The sequence below is a fragment of the Ambystoma mexicanum genome, chromosome 2p, assembly GCF_040938575.1.
Source record: "Ambystoma mexicanum isolate Mex_15411 chromosome 2p, UKY_AmexF1_1, whole genome shotgun sequence".
NCBI lineage: Eukaryota > Metazoa > Chordata > Amphibia > Caudata > Ambystomatidae > Ambystoma > Ambystoma mexicanum.
The window spans coordinates 500854310-500881505 of NC_090923.1; the positions used below are offsets into that span (position 1 = coordinate 500854310).

General features: G+C 41.5%; 1 protein-coding gene across 1 annotated transcript in view; it reads left to right on the forward strand.

Annotated features, from left to right (window-relative positions):
- SLC6A1 (solute carrier family 6 member 1) overlaps positions 1-27196 on the forward strand; it is a 733048-nt gene that overhangs the window by 481621 nt on the left and 224231 nt on the right. The window contains exon 9 of the mRNA XM_069643915.1: positions 25846-25970. Within this exon, the coding sequence (XP_069500016.1) occupies positions 25846-25970 (125 nt within the window). The remainder of the gene's footprint in view (positions 1-25845; positions 25971-27196) is intronic.

Consider the following 27196-nt stretch of genomic DNA (forward strand, 5'->3'; position numbering starts at 1 on the left):
CCATCATCCTCTGTGGTGTGCCCCAAGGCTCCTGCCTCTCCCCCACTCTCTACAACATCTTCACAAAACCCCTCTTCCTCATCCTCGACACCATGGGCATCTCCTACACCAACTACGCTGACGATACCCAGATCCTCCTCACCCTCAGTGGTAACTATGACACTGACTCACTGACCCTCAACAACCTCTACAACACCATCCAAGCCTGGATGGCAGACAATGGACTATGCCTCAACTCCGACAAGACCGAACTCCTACTGGTAGACTCCCCCGACACGCTAAAAATCTAGACTCCCAATTCAGTCATTTCACCATTGACTCCATTAAAATACCTGTCTCCGGCTCGGTCAAAACTCTTGGTGTCTATTTGGATTCCAACATCTCCATGGACAGACAAGTCAACGCAATAGCCTCCTCAGCTGCGTACCACGCCAAACTGATCAACGCAGTCAGACCCTTCCTCTCCAAAGAGAATTGCACAAACATAGCCAGAGCAATCACCGGCTCCAGGATAGATTACTGCAATGTACTCTTCCTAGGAACTTCCAACAAAAACCTGGAAAGGCTACAAATCATACACGACAATGCGCTCCGCGCTGCCCAAGGTATCACGAAAAGAGAACACATCTCTGAGGCCAGAAAACTAGCCCACTGGCTACAAATAAGGGAAAGAATCATCTTCAAAGCTCTGACACTGACCCACAAGTGCATCCACCTCACCACCCCAGTCTACCTCTCACAAAGAATCCACCCCGTCTCCTCCACAAGGCCAACCAGGTCACCATATACCAACATGCTCTGTGTGCCACTAGTAAATAAAAAGAGCCAGAGCTGGAGGATCCAGCTTCCCTTATCTCGCACCATCACACTGGAATGCCCTACCTCCCACAATCCGAGGTGAGCCCTCCCTCATTGCCTTCCGGAAAGCTATGAAAACCATCCTCTTCACATAAGGTCTCTCGCAGCACCATGTTTGCCAATAAACTGTCTGTAATGTAATAACCAAAGATGCATGAGCTGTAATGACTAATCTGTTTGTAGCAATCATAATGTGCCAACGACTGCTACCAATCCTGTACCCCCTGTAACTAAGTTCCTGCAAGTAACAGCTCCACAATGCCCCTGGGCTGTCTGCGCGCTATATAAATATAAATAAATAAATAAATAAATAAATAAATAAAACGAAGTACATATGCAGGTAGGTTTATAAACTTCAGACATAGGAAAGGTTCGCCAGCCTTGCTGCAATGCGCTCTTCTAATCTTTCATAGGAACACACATCTCTGCAATGCGTGCTTAACACACTGAGCTAACGTCTGATCCATTGTGGCATTTAATTTATCAATATGGATTTCAACTTTGGCTATTGCACATGATCAACATAATTCCAACAAGAAGGACAGAATGCTACAGAAGTTGTGCAGTACGGAACATACAAACTATATATTCCACAGTGAACACAGAAAGCATTACATGATTAATTGATCAAGGCAGAATGTACTTGTCAAAACAGACAGACAATAGATTTAGCGCCTCAGGAGATGCCATAAAATCTCCTGGTGTGTACTATTTAAGTCTTGCGAACAATGGAATCTTACTTTAGATCAGGCAGCCTTGTGGGGGGGGCCTCCAAGGTGGGGTCCCTGGGCAAGTGCACCTTTTGCCCTCCATAAAGACGTCTCTGACTATGGTGGGTTTGTCCGAGGGTGGTGGTGGTCTCTGGACGGTCCTGTGACATCCCCAGGGATAAGAGTGGGGAGGCATCAGGAAGCATCCCACGCAGAGTGGGCCCCATTACAAGAGCAGAGGCACTGCAAAGTCACCAGAAGGAGCGAGCCCGGGAGTCTGGTCTACCAGTGTGCTGGGGGTGTGGGGAGCCAGTGCTGTGTGACACATCATTCCCCCCCACTACCACAATCTACGGCTTGGCACAGATTCTGGGGGCCCGAAGGCCAAATCACAGAGCTGAGTCATGAAGGTGACCACACCCACAGTGGGAGCCTCAGGACTTGAGTGTGGTGAGCCCCCTCTCATTATCGGACCATGTTTGACGAAAGGAGTGGAGGTGACTGGACAGGAGGGCTGCTAGCCAGCATGGGCCACTAGTAGGGGGGCAAGTGTGTCACTGGAGAGTCCACTGGGGCCCCTGGTGGAGAAGAGGCAGCAGGGCTCAGTCTGGTGAGAAGAGGATCAGCCCCACCCTGAGAGCACCCAGGGGAGCGGTGGAAACCTGTGAAGAGGAAGGGGCACCACCCTGGGGAATCGGCTGGCAGGAGAAAAGATCCTGGGGTTTTCCTGGGGCAGAAGCTTCTGATGTTGAGGCACACACATAAAGAGTCCAAGGAGGTGACCCTAATTCCCAAACCTGTGAAAAAGCCACAAGAAGGCAACTTGCAGAAGCTCTGGTGGAAAGAAGGGGAGACAGGCTTGTCCACAGAGCAGGGTTCCCCAAGGGGGAGAGGAGACGGTGCCCCAGCAACCTTGATGGCAGGGCAGACAGTGACCAAAGAAGTATTCCAACAATGCTTCCAAGAATTCAGCAACAAAATTACAGAGACCCTCCAATCCCAACTGAGCTTGATCAAAACAGAGCTAGCCCAATCACCACAAGAGGTAAAAGGTGACATTGCAGATGTGGGAAAGAGGACAGACAAGGCCGAAAATGCCATCCAGGAACTTCCAGAGGACTCTTTTAAGATAGATCGTCTAGTGGAGCAACTTGCAAAGGTCACACAAAACTTAGAGATCCAAAGCAAGGACCTCGAGAATCGCTCAAGAAGATCCAACATAAGGATAAAGGGGCTGTCGGAAAGATTGGTGGACCTGGACCTGGAGGAAATGGTGCAGCAGATCTTTGCAAACATTATGGAGCTGGAGACTTGCCGGGATGTACCTTTGGATCAGATCTAATGCGTGGGTCCTGAAAAGGGGGAGCCGGACACCAGACCAAGAGATGTGGTTGTGGTGCTACAGCAGCATGTACAAAAGAGAACATTTTCTTCACCACCAGGAAGGCAGGCCCCATAAAGGTCAAGGGCACTGAAATACAACTGTTTCAAGATCTGGTGCAATCCACGTTGGTGAAACAGAGAATGATGGGACCAGTTATCATGGCTCTGGCATGGGCACAAGTGAAATATGAATTGACCTTTCCCTTTGGTTTACTGTTTCAGTGGGACAGTAAACAGCACTGCATCACCACATGTGAGGAAAGGCTGTGGATCATGAGCTTGGCGGAAAGGTGTGGTTATATAACAAGATCCAAGTCCATTGCAGGAGTATGCTAAGAGGAAGTTGTAGGATTGGAGGAAGGGCCCAGAGACAGGCCACAAGAAGATGGCCCGGACAAATGAGTGACAAAGAAAGTCACTCTAGAGGGAGGGCAAGAGCACCCCCTTTCTCCGGGGGAGGTTAAAAGAAACTGGCGAGATGGGGGTTATCTGCTGGGGGGAGCTGTGAGAGGTAGGTGCTGGGGGTAGGAGGACCGAGAAGTTTCTGCACTTGGGATTTTGCTTAGTTTACTGGTCCCAGTAGACCCACACAGGTTTTCTCCTGGTGGTTAGCGAGACTCAGCCCCCATGGCTTGTTACATGGATTGGGGGTAGATGGGTTGGGTCTGTCTGGAGATCGTTGGGGAGGAGGGGAGGAGTTGGTGAGGTAATGGGGGAGTTGGGAAAGATAGGTGGGGGGACAGCAGGATACAAATGAAGTGTTGCAGCAGGTTGGTCATGGTTGATAATCACATGTTTCTATTGCTATCTCTGAATATCCAGGGGCTAAACTCCCAGACAGAAATAGTGACACTACAAGAGACCCACATATGTAAGAGACACAAACATAAAGTGAGACTAAAGGGGTACCCCCATATTTTACAATCTAATGCCCGGGGGGAAATGGGAGAGGTCATTATAGCCTTCAAGGAGCTGTCAGGATTTCACATCATAGCAATGGAGGTGGAAAGGGAAGGCAGATACATCTTTGCACCAATCTGATGGGGGAGGGAACAGAATATGATGGTGTCATTATATGCACCAAACATAAGGCAGGATGGTTTTCTGTGGGCTATGTTGACGAAGCTAGAAAGGTTTGCATAGGACAGTTAATAGTAACCGGGGATTTCAAAATAGCATGGGACCCACTAAGCAGATAGGTACGCAAATATTTTCCCAGTGCAAGGGGACCCAACTGTGAAATTGAGGGGCAGGAATGGCCCAGTTAGCCTAAGTAGACTCCTGGAAGGAGATTCAAAAGGAATTAATGGGGTACACATTGTACTCCCATGCACATTGGTCCTTCTTAAGGATTAAATATATATGGGCGTCAAGCACATTATTGGACTTGGGGTAATAACTATATCTGACCATGCCCCCATACAATCATGAACATTAGGAGAGGAGAAGGTCTTGATTATGGCAATGAAAATTCCCTGACCAACTACTTAGTGACACAGTGATATGTGAGGAGATGCGTGGCCAAATTGAGGAATGCTTCAAAAGAAATAGGAGCCCAGAAGTGCAGGAACATAGGGTTTGGGATACCTTTAAAACAACCATGCAAGGTTAATTTATTGTGCACAAAGGGAGAAACAACTTACGAAGCTCCGGGCTGACTTAGCATCACAATTAAAGGGGATAATGACCAGAATGGAAAGGGACGTGGGGGTGGCCCTCAGGTACCTCAGACCAGCCGAGCCAAAAAATCCTTATTGTACATGCAGCAACGGTATTAGATAAAAGCAAACAATGTAGTATGCTGGCACGGCAGGTGAGGAAGGAAGAAGCATCTAGGATGATGCTCCAAATTAAAATAGAACAGGGGACCATTAGCTTCTCAAAGGAGGACATTGTGCAGACATTTACAGAATTCTACTAGCGCTTAATTCCTCAAACTCCCCAAGCAAGGAACATCAAGAGGCCAACCTCAAGCACTGTCTTTTAAAAAGTATCATGAAAGGGGAGTCGGAGGGGCTGGAGAGTGAAATCACACTGCAGAAAGTAAGGGCGGTGGTCTTGTCCCTGCCAGTAAATAAAGACCTGGGTCAAGATGGCTTTCCGGTGATTTTTTGCAAAACATTTAAAGAAATGTTAGTCCTGGCGCTGGCTTCCCTCTTCAATTCCTTTGAGGTTTCAGGATGTATTATCCAAACCATAGAGGAGGCAAAAGTCGTGTTGTTCCCTAAATCCAATAAGGACAAAACGCAATGTGGGTCCTATCGGCCAATAGCCCTAATTCATTTAGATGCAAAATGTTCACCAAAATATTAGCAACTAGACTGGAAAGATACTTCCCATCTTGGTTGATCCTGATCAATTGAATTCATCAAGAGGATGCTAACACTCGATAATACGAGACAGCTATGCCATTTAACAGAGAAGATCAATACAACGGTGGCTCCTTCGATGGTACTCAACCCAGATGACGAAAAGGCATTTGACAGTGTTGAGTGGTCCTTTTTATTTCACACAGTGGAGGTCATGGGGTTCGAGTGGCGATTTATGCAGCTGGTCCGGGCCAATTATCAATTGACTACATGGCGGTTGGCCATCAATGGCCATCTTTCACAGGGGATTAAGGTTTCTTGGGGTACTAAGCAGGGATGCCTGTTGTCTCCGATTTCGTATGCAATACATTTGGAGCCATTGCTGGTGCTGAGAGGGACATCAAGGGAATCTTTTTCGGAGGCGAAAATCACAAAGTGGTGGCCTTCATGGATGATATGCTTCTCAGGATCATCGACCCAGATAGATTGTTGCTGACGTTAACCACAGAACTGAGGGAATTCGTCTCTGTAGCAAGCTTAAAAATCAACCCCATAAATCTGAACTGATGGCTCTATCGGGGGTAGAGGGGGAGAGAAATGCTAGCATCAGGCTAATATGAGGCATACCCCTATATATATGAGGTATAGATCACTAAATTGTTGGACTCTTTGTGTACCAGGCCAATTACCCCGCGCTATTGTAAAGTATTAAGCAGTGGCTGTATGAAAGGGGGCCCCTAGCAATATTGTGGACAGGGAGGATACATGTTATTAAAATGGTAATCCTCCCCTAGGTGTTATACTATTTTCAAGCCCTTTCACTGTTGTTTCCACGTACATTTTTCAATGATTTGCACAAGATGGTGGGGACCTTCATTTTGAATGGGAAGAAACCGAAGGTGACCTTGAAAACACTAACAGCGTCCACTAGTAAAGATGGGATGGGGGACCACAAATATTAACCTCTATTATCAAGCAGCTCAAGTTAGGATAATACGGGAGTGGTTCATGGGGAACCAGCATAAGTTATGGCAGAGGATGGACAGAGCTGTAATCGGCAGGCCCTTAGAGGAAGTTCTGTGGTGCCCGAAGGCGGAGAGACCGAGCACCATGTATTGAAGTAAAATCACTGCTCTGGTAAGGGATATATGGGACTCTTTAGTGCAATGAGTGGGCTTGACGACCTTTCCCTCCTCGTGGAGGCCTCTGTTCCGCAATTCCCAGTTTCAGCGGGGGGGGGGAACCAAGGGCCTTTGGACATTTGCTGGATGCGGGTTGTCGGAAAATTAGAGATATGGTCCAACAATGTTAACAACACTTAGGGCTGTGGGAGGGGGAAAGATTTAGGTACTCCCAATTAAGGTACTGGCTAATGACTTCAGCGAGCAAGCAAGCTGTGACTAGGGAGCTCACTGACTTTGAAAATAATTTGCCAACCAACTCAGGAGACCATCAGATGATTTCAGCACACTACAGGCTATTTACCAACCCCCATCATTTACGGAATGAACATACATTAAACAATGGGAAAGTTCCCTGGGTCACCCAATTCCGGAGGAACAGTGGAGTAGGCTATGGCAGAGCATACCAACACTTAGGAGGGCACACCAGATCCGAGCGATGTGGATAAAAGTAATTGTGCATTGGCATCTAATCGCAGAGAAATCGCACAGGTATTATACCACAGTGCCTAGAGTTTGCTGGTGGGGATACAGAGAGGTTGTCACATGTGGGCGCATCTGGTGGGTATGACCAGCTCTTCAACCCTTTCTGGGAAACTGTCAATGTGGCTATGAAAACCATCTTCGGTCCCCAAATTTGCAGAACCTATGAGGATGCAATGCTGGGGTTGGGGAATGTTTTAGAGATCCTTCGAATGAAGGCTCAGCGAAAGGCATACCATATTTTAAAAGAACAACTGAGGCCAGATTACAGAAAGTTTTTCCTAGTAAAAAAAATAAATGTATCTAACCATATTAGAAAACATGTGCACCATGACAATAGCAATTGTTCATGATACAAGCGCTAGGGAAAAATTGCATGCACTTTCAATGTGTTTTTACACCAGGGCAAACTGTGCCCTAGTGCTAAAACATAATGGTATTAGCACTAGGGCAAACTTTGCTCTGGTCCGAAGTGATTCTTTTTTTTTTAACTAGGGCAGTTTTTGCCCTGTGATTATACCCTGCAACATTGTACTCACAAAGGTTCTGTAATCTGGACCCTAATGTGTGTAAACATGAAGCTGTATTAGATTCAACACAGCCATATTGTATCTTAGCTAAATTTAGCCTTAGAATAGTGTATACGCTTTCCTGCGTCGTCTTGGAAGAGCACAGTGTTTTACATGAAATATTTATGAAGGTATAAAACAAGTGGGTTTCTATGTAACCCACATCAGACCAGCAACTGCAATTGAGCAGGCAGATTCTGTAGCAATGCATTAGTAAACACAGCCAAGTATTTGCAGGAGACGTTTACCTTTTCAACAAATGAAGAGTAACCTCATTTCCACCCAGTTTTACTCTTCAGTTTTGCACAATGCTTTATAAACATTTAAAATTGCCTGTAGGGGGACCAAACTACATGTAACACGTGCTAACGTTGGTAGCCCCCTGAATGCAAGAACTTATTTAAAATGACCCCCGTAATGTGTTCATAAGTGCAGCGCATTTTTTCGCCAAACTTTGAGATGTAACAAATGCACAATAAATAACTGAATAAATAAATATATACATAAATGTGGCATGAATTGCTAGGATTATTTAATGCTGCAGTAATATGTATTTTCAAAACATTGTGGTTATTGTCCCAGTCCATATGCCAAGGAAAATGCACTGTCCTAGTGCAAGGTGTATGTGATATGAGCTCATCCCAACCTTGCATTGGACGCACGGATGAAAGGCAGATAGTAGTTGATTATAATACATCTATGGCCGGGATTGTAGAGAAGCACTGCCTGCTATTTTAAATTTTAAAATCATTGTACATTTTCCTTAGCATGCCTAATAATATGAATTTAAAATGTGGGGTCAAGACCTTGCAAAGCAGAACACATGTCGTTAATACATCCCCAACCAACAATAAATATGAATCACATGCTTTAAACAAGCAAGAGCCCTATCACAGACAACATCCTACTAATGTAAAGATTAATTTTAAGCAGTCTTTCATTAATTCAAGTGCATTTTAAGGGCAAAATGCATTAGTAATTTGCAATGCAGCAAAAAATACCTTTGATAAAATGTGTGCAGGATACATGCAAGCCCCATATAAATGATCATTAATGATTCTTAGGCAATAGTACCAGAATGTCCCCCTTCTCTCAATTTGGAATATCGTCATTCACAGTGTTGTTTTTTAAACATTTTTCTATATTAAGATTATATGTCTTTTATATGTAATTCTTGAAGGATGTCTGTGTATAGGGAACTGGGGGATCATTACCCTAAACTCTGGGAGCAATCAAACCCGAGGAATTGAGAAGCTCTTAATACAGTATCCTATGTTGCAGTATTTGTATCTGTACATCAACACCCTGATGGAGTGTGAATCGACACATATAGTTTGTAGTTATACACTCTTTAAGATTATGATGAGAGTTGTGAAAAAATAAATGAGCATCATGTCAAATGGGCATTATGTACTTTAAATCATGCAGCCATTTAATCACAGAGATATATGTCAACTGTATAGATCTATGACAATTCTTGTGTTTCAAAAATGCACTTTTGATTTTATGCAAAACAGGCAGAACACCACATTAGGACTATTTTCCCCTTTCCCATTGTCATAATGATATTTCAGAAGAGTACAACAGACAATTAGCAAATAGTTAATCTTGGAAACATAACCTTCGTCAGAAATGAACGTATGTGGTTATTCATGGTTTTGATAATGTTCTTTTCTACCTAAACTGAGGATAACATTCAAATCAATATAACTGTGTATACTGGAAGCACTATTTGCAAATATACTTTGCACAATTATAAACATTGCAACTTGCAATGTTAGTACCCATATATATATATATATATATATATATATATATATATATATATATATATATATATATGGAAAACAAGAACTGCAATTGCGCGGTTCACAGCAGCACTCCTCCATTTAGGATCCAAAGAATCACGTTTGGCCATCATCTTCGTGTTAAAAGTCCTTTATTGTTCAGTACGTGGACACTTGAAGAAAACAAACACACAATTACGCATATATATATATATATATATATATATATATATATGCCTCTTTTTAGTAATTTCGTTTCCAGCGAATACACAACATTGTGCCTCCCTTCTTTCTTTTTAGGGGTGGGGGGGTGTGCTCAAATGAACAACAATGATCTTTTTCTTCTGTGAGCACAAAGACAGTGTACCGCATGCACAAAACCTATTAATTTATAAAATATAGAAAATAACGAACACAATTGTAGACATTATCTTGACTCTCTGCTCCGACACAATGTCTGTCAGAGACTCAGCACAAGCCACATAGCGTTTCCCCACCACACCTTGTAGGATTCCACTGTCATAATTGCTCATTCTACTTTTAATCTTATAATAACGCAACAGCCTCCCCATTCAAGATTGCTGTTTTTGTTTTTTCACTGCTGGTCACCTACCTCTAGCAAATGTGCACTGGGAATGTGAACCTCAATCACTGAGACAGAGGAAAAGAGTGAAAGTGAGAGAGAGAGGGGCGGGGACGACAGAGAGAGAGAGATGCACAATTACAGAGAGAAGAGAGACAAATAGAAAGTAAAGCCTGGAGAATGAGAGTTAGAGTGGTCGAGAAAGAGAGAGGGAGTGTGAGAGGCGTAAATGTGATGAATTTGCACGTGATGTGTTGGTTAAGTGTGAGTGTAATTGCACAAATCTTTTCCACCTATTTTGTCCAATTATGCCCCCACTGAAATGTGCCTATGCCGCAATGAATCACCTGTAATTGTGCAATTGCACAGCAATCTCCTGTCAAAAATGTCTGCAAAAACATCAATTTTAGCCAGGAGAAACAGGAAATATTTGTCTTCATGCAAGGACAAATTGTCATGCCAAGTCGTTTTTTTCCACAAAACCAAAAGCGGAATATAAGGTGAATTTGCTCATTTCTATATGCTGCGAGAATGTTGCCAATCCTTGCTGCTGTGTGCAGCTAGTGTGTAAGTGTAAGTAATGTAAGGAGCCAGGAATGAGTCACAGACACAGTGAGCTCATAGTTATGGCAAAATAAAAGTGGTTGGGAAAGGCCTCACTATCCCTACTCTACGAGGTTTTTCCCTACCTCAACCAAAACTAAAGGTCTGTCCATTGTCTAAGTGTCCAAAACAAAATGTACTGTGTACGTTATCCTATTCTTGCCCTCATATTCTAAAAAACAACTCCAGTATGTGAAGGACAATGTCTCGGGCCTGGTGAGTGCCCAAACGTTCAAGTTCAAATAAAAAGCATAACTCCAACACAAAAGTTTCCAATTTATTAAAGGTCACAGTTCCAGGTGACAACTCCCTTCCCCAGGTTTCTCTTAAGGATAACGTTCACAGTACTAGGGGACAACTTCTTTCCCCAGGTTTCTCTTCAAGAGACTTCAAGTTCCCAAGGGCATGAATCTTCCTTAGGGCTCTTTGTTGCCTACAATCAAGGGCAATAAGGCTAAAAAATGCAATTGTGTTGATCTCGAATAGATCATTGAAATAAGGACAGATTGATTGAAAAAAGATGTTCATCATTAAAATCTCTATCACCACATTTCCACAGATTAGTTAATTCAATTAAAATTGACTAAGATTTTTTTTTCCAATTAACATAACATGAGCAGCATAAAAAGACCATTATTACAATTACATTTGGGGTCACACAAATCAAATATTGTTTTCCAAACCTAAAAAGGCAATGTCAAAAAATATAAATTTTACAATTTAGCCAGTCAACACGAAGGAGCAAATGAATTTGTGGTGTCAAACATAATACCACAATGTTTAGGAAATAAAAACCCAGCAGTGCAGTATACACTATCTTCCTGTGATGAGCAATGTTTTTTTGCAGGAGAATTTGCAAAAAAGTAATTGGTGTAATATTTCCTAAAGAAAAGTCGTTCTTTGTTTTGTATTAATTGGTCAAACTGTCGAAACTAAAGCAATAAGTATGGCTTTCCAATGCTAGCATACAAACAGATTATACAACTGCAGAGTTTGTATTGTTTCAACAATATCACAATAACAAAGTTCCTGAATATTTGCATGGAAATTCACAATCAACATCTACAAAATGTTAGCATGTCTCTTCTATATACCGTCCCATTGATCATCACCAATACACAGTCCAGATCAGGAGGAGCTGGACATATTAGATCAGCTAATAATGCACCTCAAAATGAATGAGTAAACCAGGCACAACATTGCCTATTATAAGATTGCCTTTATACTCGCTCTACTCGCTGTGCCACTTGACAGCCGGTCAAGTGGCACAGCGAGTAGAGCGCCCGCTTTGACACCCGTGCAGAGCCTGTTAACGCAGGTTCGAATCCCGGCGGGGCCAAACTCAGCCTTTCATCCTTCCGAGGTCGATAAATGAGCACCACACACCGTGGGTAATAATAAGCAGCGCTCATATACCTGAGGGTTTGTAGCGCTATATAAAAAAAGCCTAATTATTATATCACGAGAAAAACTAGAGTATAATTCAGCTATGACACCCATAACATGGGCCATTCTTCTGAATAGGGCAATTTGTGTAAATTGACAATAAAATAGACATGCATGTGAATAAGAAGGACAACATAACTGTGGAATGAATGTAAAATGAAGTTAATATAACCACAGCAGAGCAGAGGCAGTCTCTACACGCAAGATGCTGAATAACGGTGGGACCTTTAAAATCATCATCATCATCCTCCAAAGCTCAGAAGAAGACAGAGGCAGTCTCTGAAGTAACAAGAAAGACCAGGCCTCTTCCCACCAGATTTAGGGCAGGACCGTTGAAATCCTTAGCGTCTTCAAAAGTGCAAGGCAGAGCCAAAGCAGTTTGTACTGTCTGGGCTGCAGGGTGCTTGGATGCTTGGGTCTGGAAGTACAAATATGACCTGCCACTGAGACTTTACACAAGGTTGAGACAATAACAACAGTTAGGGCTTTGTAGATTAGTGTTGTCACTATTACTGAATATTATTATAAACTAACTGAGCTCTGGAAAGAAGCGTGTCACAGCTGCTTCGAATAAGTTGGGTGTTGCTCACCTTGGTAAGTGTTTCTTGATGTTGTACGTTCCACTGCTTCCCTCTGTTCCAGCTGTGGCCCAGTGGCATGCAGTCATGGAGGCTCCTGGTTTATTGTATAATTCATACAAATCATGTATAAGGGACCTGAGTGTGGTTGTTTAGTATTCTTTCTTTGTTGGATTATTTTCTTCAGGATGACCAGGGGCCTATGGCCTGGAACCTGATGCCATTCCTCCTGGTCTCTTGGACCTAGCGTTCTCACTCTCCCCCTTCACACTTGATGTCTCTTCCACAAACACTCCATTCTCCAGGTTCCAATCACTACTACATGACTTATTCTCTTATCAATTCCTACTGCTAACTTTCACCCCTAATTCTCAGGAGCCTCAACCAGGGGTCACTGCATGCATACACTGTCTCTGCACAGACCTGTGTCAGGTGCTGTGCAAAGGGAAGAATACCCACTCACATGAGGACCTGAAACTCTACCTCTCTGCCCTGAACTCTCTCAAGTCCTATCTTGATAGATTTCTACTGCACCCTCATTGACTCTCACTCCAACCATCCTCGCCAGCTACAGGTTACCCTAAACTCTATCCTTACTCCTCCTTCACCTAGGGCTGTTACCTCGAGTCTCTCACAGCTAATGATCTATCTGAATGTTTTTCTGCAAAAATGTCCCACTTTAGAGGCACTCTCCTGACCTTCTTCACACTCCATCCTCCTACATGCGACACTCCTCCTATTCTACCAACATCCTCTGCTTCTGTCTCCCACTTTTGTAACACTAATGTTGTAGAAGTCCTATCTATACTGATGAAGGCTAACCCCTCTTGTGCCCCCATCAGACCCTCTTGCTCCTTAGCTAGTCAAGCCTACTGCCCCTTTAGTGGCCTGCCACCTTAGTTAACTCTTCAACCTGCCCTCCTCTTGCTTTCCCTCTTTTCTTTAAATCAGCCAGGGTCATCTCGCTCCTAAAAAAATCAAGGTGCTGAAACAAATCTGCAATCAAACCTTTGACCTTTGTCTCTCCTTCCACACTACTTTTAAGTGCTCTAAAGGCTTGTGTTTAACTGTCTCACACATTCCTTAGACATTAGACATCCACAACCTTTGAGACCTCCTACACCCAAGTTACCGCCAGTGTCAATCCACAGACTCTGCTCTCATGAATGTCTAAGCAATCCAACCTATCCTCTATCCTAATTCTCCTTGACCTGGCCTCAGCCTTTGACACTGTCGATCACTCTCTGATCTCCAAAGTGGGAACCCGGGGTGCTAAAAAAAGGATTTTTCTTCCAACACAGGTGTAGGAAGGAAAATCCTTTTCCAAGATGGCTGCCATGGAAAGGGAAGGCGGGGTTCCGTTCAGGGCCCCTCTTCTCTTTCCATGGCAGCCTGCAGAAGGCGAGCGAGAACCTATGACCCTATTACCACAAACACTTTACCATAAAGCTAGTCCCAGGTGGACATGGCCACTTTAACCCCATGTGTTGTCCCTCATGGTCATGGCCAGGAGCCTGATTGTCTGGATCATGACCTTTTTCCAAGACCCGGACAATCTGACCACTGCCCATGGCCACAGGCTACACCCCAGCCAACAAAGGTAAATCAATATTTTTTGTACCTACATTATGACATTTGTCAAAAAACAAAATACATTCACACTTTACGAAAAAAAACATTTATATCTAGATCTATAATCTTTTTGCAAATCTTTGTGTAGATTTTTTCAAATGGCAACACATTTATAAGCCTTCACAATATTTGGGACCCCTCTCTAATTTTGCCTCCTCTTGACAAAATCCCACCAAACTTCGTAAAAACATTTATATCTAGATCTATTATCAGTTTGCCAAAATAAGTGTAGATTTTTCAAATTGCTCCTCATTTATAAACCTTTACATCATATTGGAACCCCCCTCTAATTTTGCCCCCTCTTGACAAAATCCCACCAAACTTTGTAACAACAATAATATCTAGTTCTATTATCAGTTTGCCAAATTAAGTGTACATTCGTCAAATGGCACCTAATTTATATGCCTTTACATTATATTGCCCCTTCTTGACAGAATCCCAACAAACTTTGCAAACACGTTCGGAATCAGGACGGGAATAAAATTACAAAATTGCATGCGGTTTCATTGAGTGGTGCCAAAGTTATATGCCATCCAAAAACTGTCCCCAAACATCTGAAGTGTCCCTGAACTTCTCAGGACTGTTCGCGAACATCCGAACGGTTTGCGGACTTTCGTGGTGATAACCACCCGTTTGTTTGCTTCTTGCAGCCATATTCCATCCCATCATCATCACCCCTCACCCCCCAGAGATTATTTGATAAATTTGACAAGTGCAATGTTGTGTTTCTTAATCTGTTTTAACTGCGAATCAAAGCTGGCGGGCATTTCCAAAAATCTGACTAACCTCATGCTTTACGCCAACCAATCAGCGAACACGTTGTGTGTCCGTGGACATGATGAAAGTCTATTAGCCAATCGGTGCCCTGTACGCGGAGCAAACAGGGAAGTGTTTCCGCGGAGCGGACGTAGCTATCACTCATTTTTTTGCCTTACATTTTGGTCATTCAAAAAAAAAACTATTGGACAGATTTACACCAAATTAAGAAAAGCACGCTTTCGGGACCAAGTCGCCACTCCTGCCGCAAATTTGGTGAAAATCTGTCCAGCGGTTTGGGCTGTAGGCCTGAGCAAACATTTTTTTCCCATTATGTCTATGGGAAAAAAAGACATTTTGGGCCCCCTCTATAACTTTGCCCCTCCCCCCGGGCCAAACCTCACCAAGCTCTGCAAAATAATTCAGAGTGGGCCATATACTTTTTTTGCAAAGTTTGGTGAGGATTCGTCCAGGGGGAGCAAAGTTATCAGCCGCTCAAAAAGTGCTCTTCCTATGGGATTAGCAACTTAACCATAACTACATGGCAGCTACCGCAGGCCATGTAATAACTAACTTCTAACTTGAATTCACAACATATTTTTGATTTGTTTTAGTATATGAGCTGCTAGTCTTTCTTGTGCATGTCCATTGCTTATGTTAATGTGCTATTACGCACAAACACATCCACCAAATAGTGCATAGTGCACCCAGCAGTAGTTTACTGAGAAAGTTTGATGAATCTCTTTTTATATTAATCAAGTTTAATTGTTTCTTTAGGATAACATTAATATAATTAATTTGAGTTTTCAACTGTATTTCAATCATGTTGAAATGCATTAAATAAGTTATACCATTTATTTTCTAATTTCATCAGTATATATTTGTTTTAATATTGTTTCAAGGTATTGTGAAAGTGAAAATGGAAGGCAACTGCCAATGAGAAGGATGAGGAGGAGGCACAAACAACACGGAATCCAGACTGGAATATTGAAAGTTTATTTTGAGGAAATATTGACAGTGTGGGGGGGGTTAGAAAATGAAATTGTATGGGCAGAAAAACCACGTGCGTGCAGTGGTGAGCAAGGTAAGTAAGTAGTGGCTAGCGACCCATTAGGAAAGTGGCATCCTAATGGTTCCTAGGGCTGAAAGGATCAGCAGAATCAGAAGATTCTACACCTTATTGGCACCAATATAACCTTAAAGGCAAAGATTACAAAATAATGGACATTCTAATTAAAAACAAGGAAATTAAAGGTAGGCTCCTGAAAGAAATATATCCAGAATATTTGCTGGGAAAACTATTAGCATTTGCAGTGTCCTCTTATATGCACATTAGTGAACAGTTAAGAAGGATTGAAGCTTAGTTGGGTAAGGCCTCAATTAGGAGCTAGCAACTAATAATACTGAGGCCAGTTTTGTGGTACATTTATAAAAGGGTGCAGTGTATAGCAAAGAAGAGCTATAGCTACTGAGTAATCTACCTTTTCTAAGAAGGGTTCTGGGAATTTCTAGGGAAAGTGATTTCAGAGAAGCTTGGTTGGCTGAGCAGCAGCCTCCGGTGACCCCCTGGAGAATTCTTAAGCAAAGTAAGCTCTGTTGTTGTAGGTGGGGCAAGTACATTTTGGTTACACTTACCACACCCTAACAGAACCTGTGATTGTCCTGTGTAATGCACCCCCTTGGTGAGTAATACAACTGAGCTTATACTCTATCTGGTGGGAAGCACATTAAACATGGTGACTTCCACTTGTAAATTACACTGGCTAATGCACAAGGACATAATTATGGCCAAACACTATAGATGGATAAAATGACACCAAACTCACTGCCTTACTATTAGAGACGTTTATATATCCATGCATAGAAGGACAAAGGTGGATTTAAAACTGGGGATAAAGGCTGAAAGCAGGTAGGAGGTGAAAAATGCAAAATTGAATCAAGGGGACATTCCTTTTTTTCTGTTGGTGAAGGGAGGAGCACTGGCATTTAATACAGAGTTCAGTCACAAGATGATAACATATATAATAACAAATCAGAATGAGGGAAGAAAACTATTAATATATCATCATGGAATATTTCAGGTATGCAGTCAAAAGAACTGAATCAAGAATGGCTGAAGTGTATTGTTGTTTTGGTATCTCAAGAAACATGAATTGTGCAACAGATTGAGTTACAGGGATAGGTTACAGCCTAGACCCCTGCTGCAAGAGTAAAGAAGAAAGGGTGCCCCTAGAGAGCATTTAATTGTCAATCACCTTAGAACTAGAATTGCAAATGAAAAAGATAGATTTAGACAATTTTAAAAAGTAGTATTGTAAATAGCTAGATTAAAATTAATAGAGCATATTGTGTACGAGTGCAATATAAATAAAATATAAATATCAATATCAACAAAGTTGCAGACTAATACATTGAGTAATATATTTATTATGGCTCGTGAAATCTCTAGGGGTATTCTGGGGAATAGTATTCCCATGATATTAGAACAGGACTTGCACATAATATATGGGCAGGGGGACGGGGGGAGGGGGTAAATAGTTACAACAGAAAACCAGGAAGAAATGTTGAATGGCATCAATTCTGTATATTGTGTAGATCATTTTATGTGTGATTTAGAAATCTATGAGTCCAATTTGGCTATAGAGCAGCTAAATACAATGTTCTCCTAAAAAACCCACCAAGGTTCACTTTCAACACTGATGGGCATACAGTATTATTGATTAAAACTTATTCCAAACTGAACATTGGAGCTTAGTAAAATACCTTGGTTGTAACTTAGATAATGGGGTAATGTCAATCAATGGTAAATACATTAAATGGGATTACTGCAGAAAGGTCAATTAACAAAGAGTTACAGGTGCCGAGCACAATGCCTCAAATCCAATATTTCAGATACTGGTAAAGTGGAGGCATTTAAAGAATTGACTTGGTGATGGGCCAAAGATTGGCAATAAAATCAGTTAAAAAGTAAAACAAAATGGCTTGTTGGTTTGATAAATGTTGTAAAGAAAAGATGGAGAGTTGTTCTGTCCATTCAAAGAACGTTTCCTAAAACACAGCTGGCATACATCTGCTAAGGCTAAGTACAAAAATAAGTTTAAAGTTAGCAAACAGAGTTAGGGTGTACACAGAGTTTTGGAAGATAGCAACGTTTAGGGATGTTTGTAAAGATTGGGGTATAGTGACGAGGTTTAGCCATCAAAGGGCAAGAATAATACTATAAAATCAAATATCCAAGTGGACCAATGGGTATCTATTGTTATGTCCTTTTACACAACTGAACAACATTTCACTGATCCAGCTGTTAACCTACAAAGTGCACTATCTCTGCAGATCTTTGATCTTTACCAGGGAATATGTGGAGAAGGTCTTTGCAATTCAGCTTTGCTGTAAAGCGCCAGGGGCAGACGGGTATCCTTCTGATCCAGATACAAACATAGTTTCTGGGCCCTTCTGGCAGTACATACTGCCTGCCTAATAATAGCCCATATTCAGGTCTGTAATAGTACCTCTTTATAAAAATGGTAACAGGTGCCTGCATGAGACCTATACACTGATAACTCTCCTCCCATGGTCAATAACATTTTTGGGAAAACTCTCCTCCCGGGGTCATTAAACGTTTTTGACAATGAAGGAAAATTACATACTTTGTGACTCTCAATTTGACCGCCGTAGGAATTTGGGCTAAATTTACCAGGGCTTAAATATACACACATATAACAATATGTTTTTCAATGGAATACTAATATTTCCTTCGTTTATCTTACAGCACGCTTTGCCCATGTTATCCATGCACAGCACTGGGATTCTTTGAAAGGTTTAGACATTATCAATGAACTCTTATGCATCCTGGTGGAGCAACACAGTGACAATGTTGCAGGGTTAAGGTTGGGGAAGTTAACAGAAGATTCTAACAGTAGGAAGGTGCAAGGCAAAGTTGTCTCCTGCACCTACCCTATTTAACTTATTTACAAACTACTTGTCACATGCGTTAAGTCGGTGCACACCCAATGATTGTAAGATAGGTAATAAGCATATCCCTTTTTTGAGCCAGGCAGAGAATGCTGTGTTAATAGTTAGAATGCCCACAACATTAAAGATACATGGGGCCTTGTGTACAAATTATATGAAATCTAAGGGTCTAATTGTCAATTTTCAGAAATCCCTTACTATTGTGTTTGAAAAGAGGAAGTGTTGTCTTGAGGCAATGGTGATACATGGGATCAGAAAGAAAAAGTTGCTTTAGTTATTCACATTTTGACCCAGATGTATTTACATTTGTCAATGGGATGAGAACATAGCTGGCCAAACTACACAATGATACAGGAACAAAATGGTGCTCATGTTTATTTATTTATTAAAAATGTTTATATAATGTGGACATGGCTAAAAAGCATCAGCATCACAATAAACAACATATATAAAATTGTAATATAAAAACATACACACAATTAACACAATAACAAATAAAAACATGTTACTTGTCCCGTAGTTCAAACACCAAAACCCTCATACTAAAAACGTTTTAAAATTCATACCAAATAACCAACTCTAAAACTATCTATTTCTGATTCCTAAGGATAGAAAAGCTCCCTGATCATCTAAAATGCCTGACCCTTACACCAGGCTTTCACTTTCTTTCTAAACTTGAGGTAATAGTTAGTCACAGTAAGGTCCTTTGGGACGGCGGTCCACAGTTCATCAGGTTTATTTTAATCTTCATAGATATTTAGAAAGTGCTTAAAGCCATAGGCATGGGAGTGCTTCAAAAGCTTAAGAAACCATAAAAACAATCTCCACTGTTAACAAGACGGATGGAGTTGAAACTGGTGGGTTTTTAATGCTTTTTGAAAATCATACAAATGGGGACCACAGCCTAGTGTAACCAAACTCTAGTGCCTATGGGTGTGAGATGTGGCCAACTTGTAGACTAATAAGCCATTCTATTCACAAGGAATGTAGGATAATTACTATAGATGCACTTACGCACATATCCGGCTACTATAAAGGAATTTCTAGCTGTAAAGGCCAGCCAATGAAGAATGCATCAGTCTGGGGTTATATGTGCACAATAAGGAATATTCAAAACACAATATTGTTCTGTACAGCCAGTAGCTTATGACAAAGGGATTTAGAAAGTTCAACATGACGTGTATTGCGGTAATCCAACTTTTAGCCAATTATAGCTAGGGAAACAACCATCACGTGATTGGGGATTGAGACAAGAACAGATCTGTTTAAATAATCTCACAAAATAGGAAGTACTAGTCATGGTCTAGTGGATCTCTGAAAGGAAATATAGAACCAAATCAAAATTGGAACCCAGCATCTTGACCCAGTTTAGTATCCTGAGGTTGCAAGAGGGTAGGCTGGAATCAACAGACTCTTGAATCATAAACACAGGGTATGTGACTAGGGAAAGAGGTGGGTCGCCCACACCAAACTACAGAAAAACCTTGTTCTGGGGAGACTTCAACAAATTCAAAATTAAGAGAAGGTAGTGAATCATTAATGGCACCTGACACAATAGTCTGTGCAGTAACACTCTTACCAAGTATTCAGTGGTATATTTGTTGATTTTATTATTCATGGAATGATGAATTTCCTGAAGACATTCAAAAGCAGCAGGTTTAGAAGACATGGGAAGTGCTTTATTTTCTAAATACTATAATTCTTGAAATATAGCTACACAACACTTCTTAGCTGACCCAATTTCAGGTTTCTATTTCTTTCTACTTGATTTTAGAATGTCATGATTGACAGCAGACTTATTTCCCTGCCACCTATGCCAGAGTTTCCTAGGTTCAGAATAAGGTTTCAGTAATTCCGGTGCTAACAAGTGTTGTCAGTTAGAATTGGAGCTGCCCTTTCAAAGCCTTAAACGGGCTATAGGTTTGATAGTTTCAGATCTTATTACAGGTTTCAACTTGATAATTAAGATTAGACTCTAAATAGAGCAAATCAAAAGTTTATTGGATCATTGGTAGGAGCAATTAAGGTTGTAGAATCAATGTTTTGCAGCAGTGTGCGCGAGATAATCCATCAGAGCGACCAGGATGCCTTCTGTATCATGACCCAGTTGAAACCCAGATATAGATGAGTGAAAGAAAAAGGATTTCTCCAGAAATGTGGTCAAAAGAGGATAGACAAGGAAATCAAGCAATTTCATAAGAAAGGTGATCTTCTGGTTTCAGTACACATACCATATCAAGTAATGGGGAAATGAAACAAGCAGAATGGGAAAGGTTACCAAATCAGGTCATTTAACCAAGATAGTAGTAGACAATGGAGGATTGCTCAGTTCTTTACCGACAGAAAACTTTATTAGACAAATCAAGAGCACTGTCTATCCTATTCATGAAGCATCTCATCTCAGCCTTCAGGACTGCTGATCTATAAATCCTAAATTATCTTCTCAGTTGAGTTGACGGTATCATGATTGTGAAGAAAGGATGCCGGTTTGCCCAAGAGTCGCTCCCTTATGTCTTCATGTTATTCTTGTATGTCTGATTCTTGTGGCTAATATTTCTCAAACAATGTTAGCTGTGAGGCTTTCACTGGTTTGCATTCTAAACATTCTGACTTCAAAAGCAGACATGGAAACAATAATGTACTTTGCTGGCAAGATCTCAACAATACACTTCCTCTCTAGAAGGGCCTGTTTCATAGAGATACTGGGGTTCATTACAGGTTTGCCGGTCCGGGAACTACAGTACCGGTAAGCTTGCTGGTACCAAAGTTCCCGGACAGGCAAACTACGAGGTCTGCTTGCGGGTGCCATTATGGCTGCCAGCTCTGTCCTGGTGGCCATACCAGCACCCACAAGTAGAACTTGACGGTAGCACCAGCACCGTTATTAACATGCCGGTGCTACCATGCTCCCCATTCCCATTGAGCCCTATGGGATCTCAAATGGGAATGGGGACTGACAATTACCAGCACCAGGCAATGGGTAATTACCGGGTCCGGCAGGGTCGGAATGCCCCAGTAATTGCCCATTGCAGGGTGCTGGATAAAAAACGACTCCGGCAGCAGTCGTTCCACTAATTACCGGCACGGCTATCGCCATAGTCGTAATGAGGCCCACTGTTTACTTTTACAAGACCCCTAAAGTACTCTCTCCAGTTTAACCGAGTTTGCAATTGAAATGCGTCACTTGCTAGGACAAGTGTTATTTAAATATTGCAAATAAAATCACATTTTATTTACTGAGTTTCTCAAATGCACGTTATTTATTACACCACCAAAACATTAATTGCTAGTTCAACTGTGTATTTAACAACTTATAGACCTTGGGTGGAGTTTCCTATCACTAAGGATAATGACCTTGCCTAACCTATGGCAAAGGAGAACATTAGCTCTCAATAATTACCCCTCAGTATCAGTATGAATTATGAAAGTGTGACATAATTGCTTAATTGTAGAAATGCAGGTGTCTCTATGGGTAGGCAGATGCTTTGACCGAGTTCATGATTCCATACATTTCAAATTCAGTCTACTAGGCATCAAATCAAACCTTTTCCCAAACCCCCCCAAAATTCTAGTGTGACTTTAGAATGCTTGAGCAGGACAGGCAGTTTTGATGGAACACAGTCATATGCAGAAACCAAGAAAGTGCAAATCAATGTGCAAAGTAAATTAATTATATTTATTATTATTTATTTTGATTTATATAAACCTTTACAAAAAGATAAAAAATACAAACAGTAGAAAACAATTTCATTTGCATAAAATCATAATAAAGAAAACCAATTCAATGTCCTCCATTAAATACATAGTGCAAATAAATACACAATTTATCCAAACAATTTCAATTTTCATGGCATATCCAATTTCCATTACGGCTAGAGTCTCAATTTCATCAATTTCATCAGTTTGGTTAAAGTAAATATTAAAACAACAGCAAGATTTACAATGACAACAACTAAATTCCTTAAAACATACATCTTATCCTCTGTTTATCCGCATTACAAGGACTCATTTTGAGTTTTAGAACAGTTTACAAACATCTGTTAAGAATCTCAGTACAGTCAGTTTTAGTGCGTTCGATTTACCATGCAATATCTGTAACCATAAGTTTTCTACGAGGACCCAACCTGCAACATTAACAAATTTACTAAATAACTCAATGGGCCTCATTACGATTTTGGAGGTAGCCATGCCCTTAATAAGGGCATGGCTACTCCCAAACTCGGGTTCCGACTCCGACCTTGGAGGGCCCAGTAATTCCCTTTTGCGGGACCCGAAGCCGGTACGTCCCCATTCCCATTTGAGCCCCAATAGGGCTCAATGGGAATGGGGAGGATGGTAGCAGCAGTACTGTTCATAACGGTACCATTGCTACCATCCTGTTCTGCTTGCGGGCGCCGCTCTGCACATCTGGTCTGACCAGGAGGAACTTGTAGTGTGGCGGTAGAGTTATCACTCTACCGCCAGGGTCCTAATGAGGCCCAATGTGTTGTATTCTTAACTCTGGACAATATATTACCAAATGTAGCAATGTCTAAGTCACTTTACTACTTCTGCAAAAGAGACAAATGGGATCAAAGTTTAGAGAGCTATCACAAATAAGTTGTATTTTGCGAGTCAGTAAAACGTTTATTCTAAAACGCATAAACGTGCTTCTTACAATTTGATTATGAAAGCAGCATAAATAGTGCTCAGCCTTTCCCACTTCTTTTGACTTGAAATCAAGTGGCAATACAGTCGAGATTTCATTAATTCATCAATGTTGTTTGCCCAAACCCACCTTTGAACGATTTTCTTTGCTTTCTTTGGAATGGAAAGCAGAGTTTCACCCGATAACTTTATAATCCCCAAAGTCCTTATACAGTTTATATGTAATTCATAGATAAAACCATTTTTAATGAGCCCTTGCACACATCTCTGCTCAGTTTAGCATAAATACTTCTCTCTGGGCTGATGTAGCATTTCCTGAAGAGTGATAGTCTAAGCCAAATAAACATGCTTTGTATTGATTGCAAGCCCATTTAATATCTATGGCACAGGGGGCACACATTGGGGGAGGCAATAGAATGCAGAGCGCCATAGTGTCGCTTCCATACAGTACAATTCCGGTAAAATCCAAGATGGGAACAAATCTAGGCCATAACAGAGTTTAGGAACCACTTTTGCCAGATAAAACTTTCTCACTGGCAATGAGGAGCATTTTCCATATTTACCATCCAATCTTCTCATCTGTCTGGATTACATACATATCTTATCTTTTAGGTCATTTCTGTAGAACGCCTTAGTATGTTTCAATACGATCGGATAACTTAAATAAACCATGGACCATCTTACTTGTAGTCTTCAATTGCACATAGACCATTTAAGAGAGATACCCCATTTCTTTTTGTTCAGTATTATTATCACAGATTTCTAGGGGTTGACCATTAGATTATTCACTTTCATGACGCTGTAGACCTATAGGAGTTGGTTGATTAATAAAAAATCATTTGTGTATGCTACCCAAGACATATTTCCAGCCCCCCTATATGTGGGGGTACAAAGGAAGCAATGGATAGGGGAGTTGTGACATCTGCTATGTGTACGTTAAATAGGCAGGGCACAAAATAAGTAAATTAAGGTTAGAACTATGAGGTGTTGATTAAAAAAGGCAGCAACCGGCCACATTTATGTTATTGTTCTGTATATTGCATTGCCACCCATTTGGCCCCCTTCAGGAATGGTCTGTGAAGGAACCAAACAGGTACTCTGTCCACATCTGGCCAAGCACTACGGAGAATACCTAGATGGCAGCTAACATAGCTACACTGCTTGTGCATGAGTGGCCAAACATCTACCATCCCTTACAAGGATTCCCTTGCATCCAGATTGCTATGCGTGTACATTAAGGTTAACACTGCATATTATAGGTAAACACTTCCACAAAGGGACTCAGCTGGTACACCCATGCCCTTTGTCTGGACAAGTGAGAATGGAGCCTACAGTTTCCAGGCATGATTGGTGAGAAATACTTAAATGTTCGTTTGGTATTGTCTTGGTAACCTTCTTTCTGCAGCCTTGATGGATCACAGCAGGGTGAGTGAGGTCACTGACTACTCTCCATTCTATGAGCCTTTCAACTCAATGTGATGATGGGGTCCCTGCACTTTCTCATCAGTTGTATGACAGACAATCTGTGGTTTAACTGCATGTGTCAAATTCTTGTGACTGGCCTGCACTGAACCGAAATAGGGCGGCCAAGCTAAAAGAGATGGTGTGTACAAGTGGTTGCATTGTTCCCCACTTGATCACATTAAGGGCTCTTAGAAAAAACTCTTACTGGGTCAAAGTGAACATTTTATGTAGTGGACCAACTGTGTTAGCATGTAAGTGCAGTTGGGGCTCTTGCGTGCAATTTTCAAATTTTACAAAACAGAGTTTGAAAGGATTAAACTGGAGGCTAACAACAGGAGGAATTGCCTGTGCTCTGTACAATTACATTCTGTTTTTCAAAAGATGTTAATGCTGCTTGCTAATAATACTTTTCAGATGGCATTTACAATGGATTCATATAGAATCCGCCTACTTCAAGCAGGTGCTAAATGCATCTGGATTCCATAGGAATCTATTCATTTTATTCATGAATGGAAATCTCATGCAGGCACAAAACAGAGAAGTTTTGCAGGTGTAGTGGGATGGGTGGGGAGTAAACGGTTTGGTTTCCCCTCCTGTCTCCCACTTCACCTGCTACACTCTTTAAAACTTCCCAAGAGCATTCAAATAGATGTAAAGACTGGTGTAATAGGTTTATACCTCATCTTTACACATACTTCACTGTACAATGGGTTTTAAAATAATGCAGACAATCTTGCTGATCTTGAGCGTTCAAAGGAATACAGTATACAATACTGATCATTTGATGAGACGTGTCATTTGTTTGTTCAAGCAATTAAGACTACTTTAAAATACATGCACCTTTAATTGTCTAATGTTTATTTATTTGTTTCCTTCCTCTATAGGGATTCTATAATTGTGTGCTGCATAAATTCCTGCACAAGTATGTTTGCGGGCTTTGTCATCTTCTCCATTGTTGGATTCATGGCTCATGTAACACATAGGCCTATTGCAGATGTAGCAGCTTCAGGTATGCGGTTTCTTCAATGACATTTGACAGCAGTTTTAATGTATAATCTGCATATGTTTTGTAATCACATGTAATGTTCAATATGCTTGCTGAATAACTACAATCGGTAGCAAGTTGTATTGTTTTATAGTGGGAATCTTGATAAGAAGCATATATTTATTAAGTTAGTAAGATGCACCACTATGTTTGTACTACATCTGTTTAAACTTGTTATAGTGTTTGGTTTTCTTCTGACAGTCTCATGCAGAATATGGATTGTTTTGCATCTTTCTTCTATTTTACCCTATACATTGTCATGCGCATGCCATTACAAATGTCATTCGGCGTCCCCATTAGTTAACAAAGAAAGACACACACAGTGGTTGTTTGGGGGCAAAAAACATATTCTCATTAAGTATAAACCTATTGCATTAAATCATCGAAAATCATCGAATGACGGATCCATGACCAATATGTGATAGTATTGGATGGGTCCTGACAGAACTATGAAGCCACTTATCCAAAAATCCTGGATACAGGGCCTCATTACGACCCTGGCGGAAGACCATGGTGCTGTTAGCACCATGGTCCATGCCGGTAACTTACCGACTCCGCCATGGAGAAAGGGGGAATTACCACCCCATTACAAGGTTGATGGGGCGGTAATTCCCCCTTCCTCCATGGCCCTTCCCCATTCCCATTTTTGCCCAATAGAGCATAATGGGAATGGGGAAGGCGGTAATTACGGTACTGCAAATTGCGGTACCGTAATTAGAACCAAGGTCCCTTTGCGGGAACCCGCAAAGGGACCTCGTAATCAGGCGCTAAGGGATTACCGGTACGGGTACCCTTACCGGTACCGGTAATCCCTTAGCGCCAGGGTCGTAATGAGGCCCACAGTATCCAAAGAGATTTTCAAGCTCTATGTATCAACATGACTGCACAAAATGAAACTGAATTCCTTGACGTTGCGTGTGCCTACCCCTGACTTCTCTCCATGGGATGTATTAATTTACAAGCTGTACTTATTGTACCTGACCTATACAATGAAATTGTCTCTGGTCATTCTGTTTGAGTGGCATGTTGTCAGATGCCCGTTTTCTAGTGCGACCTCAGCTGTTGCTGTTGCTGATAGCTGTGTGACCAGAGGGAAACAAACAGACCTGTTTTTGCACTGAACAGCAGACATGCGTTTTGAGCCTGTCAACCTTTTCAAGGAAGATTCTCTCTGTGCCAAACCGTGTCAA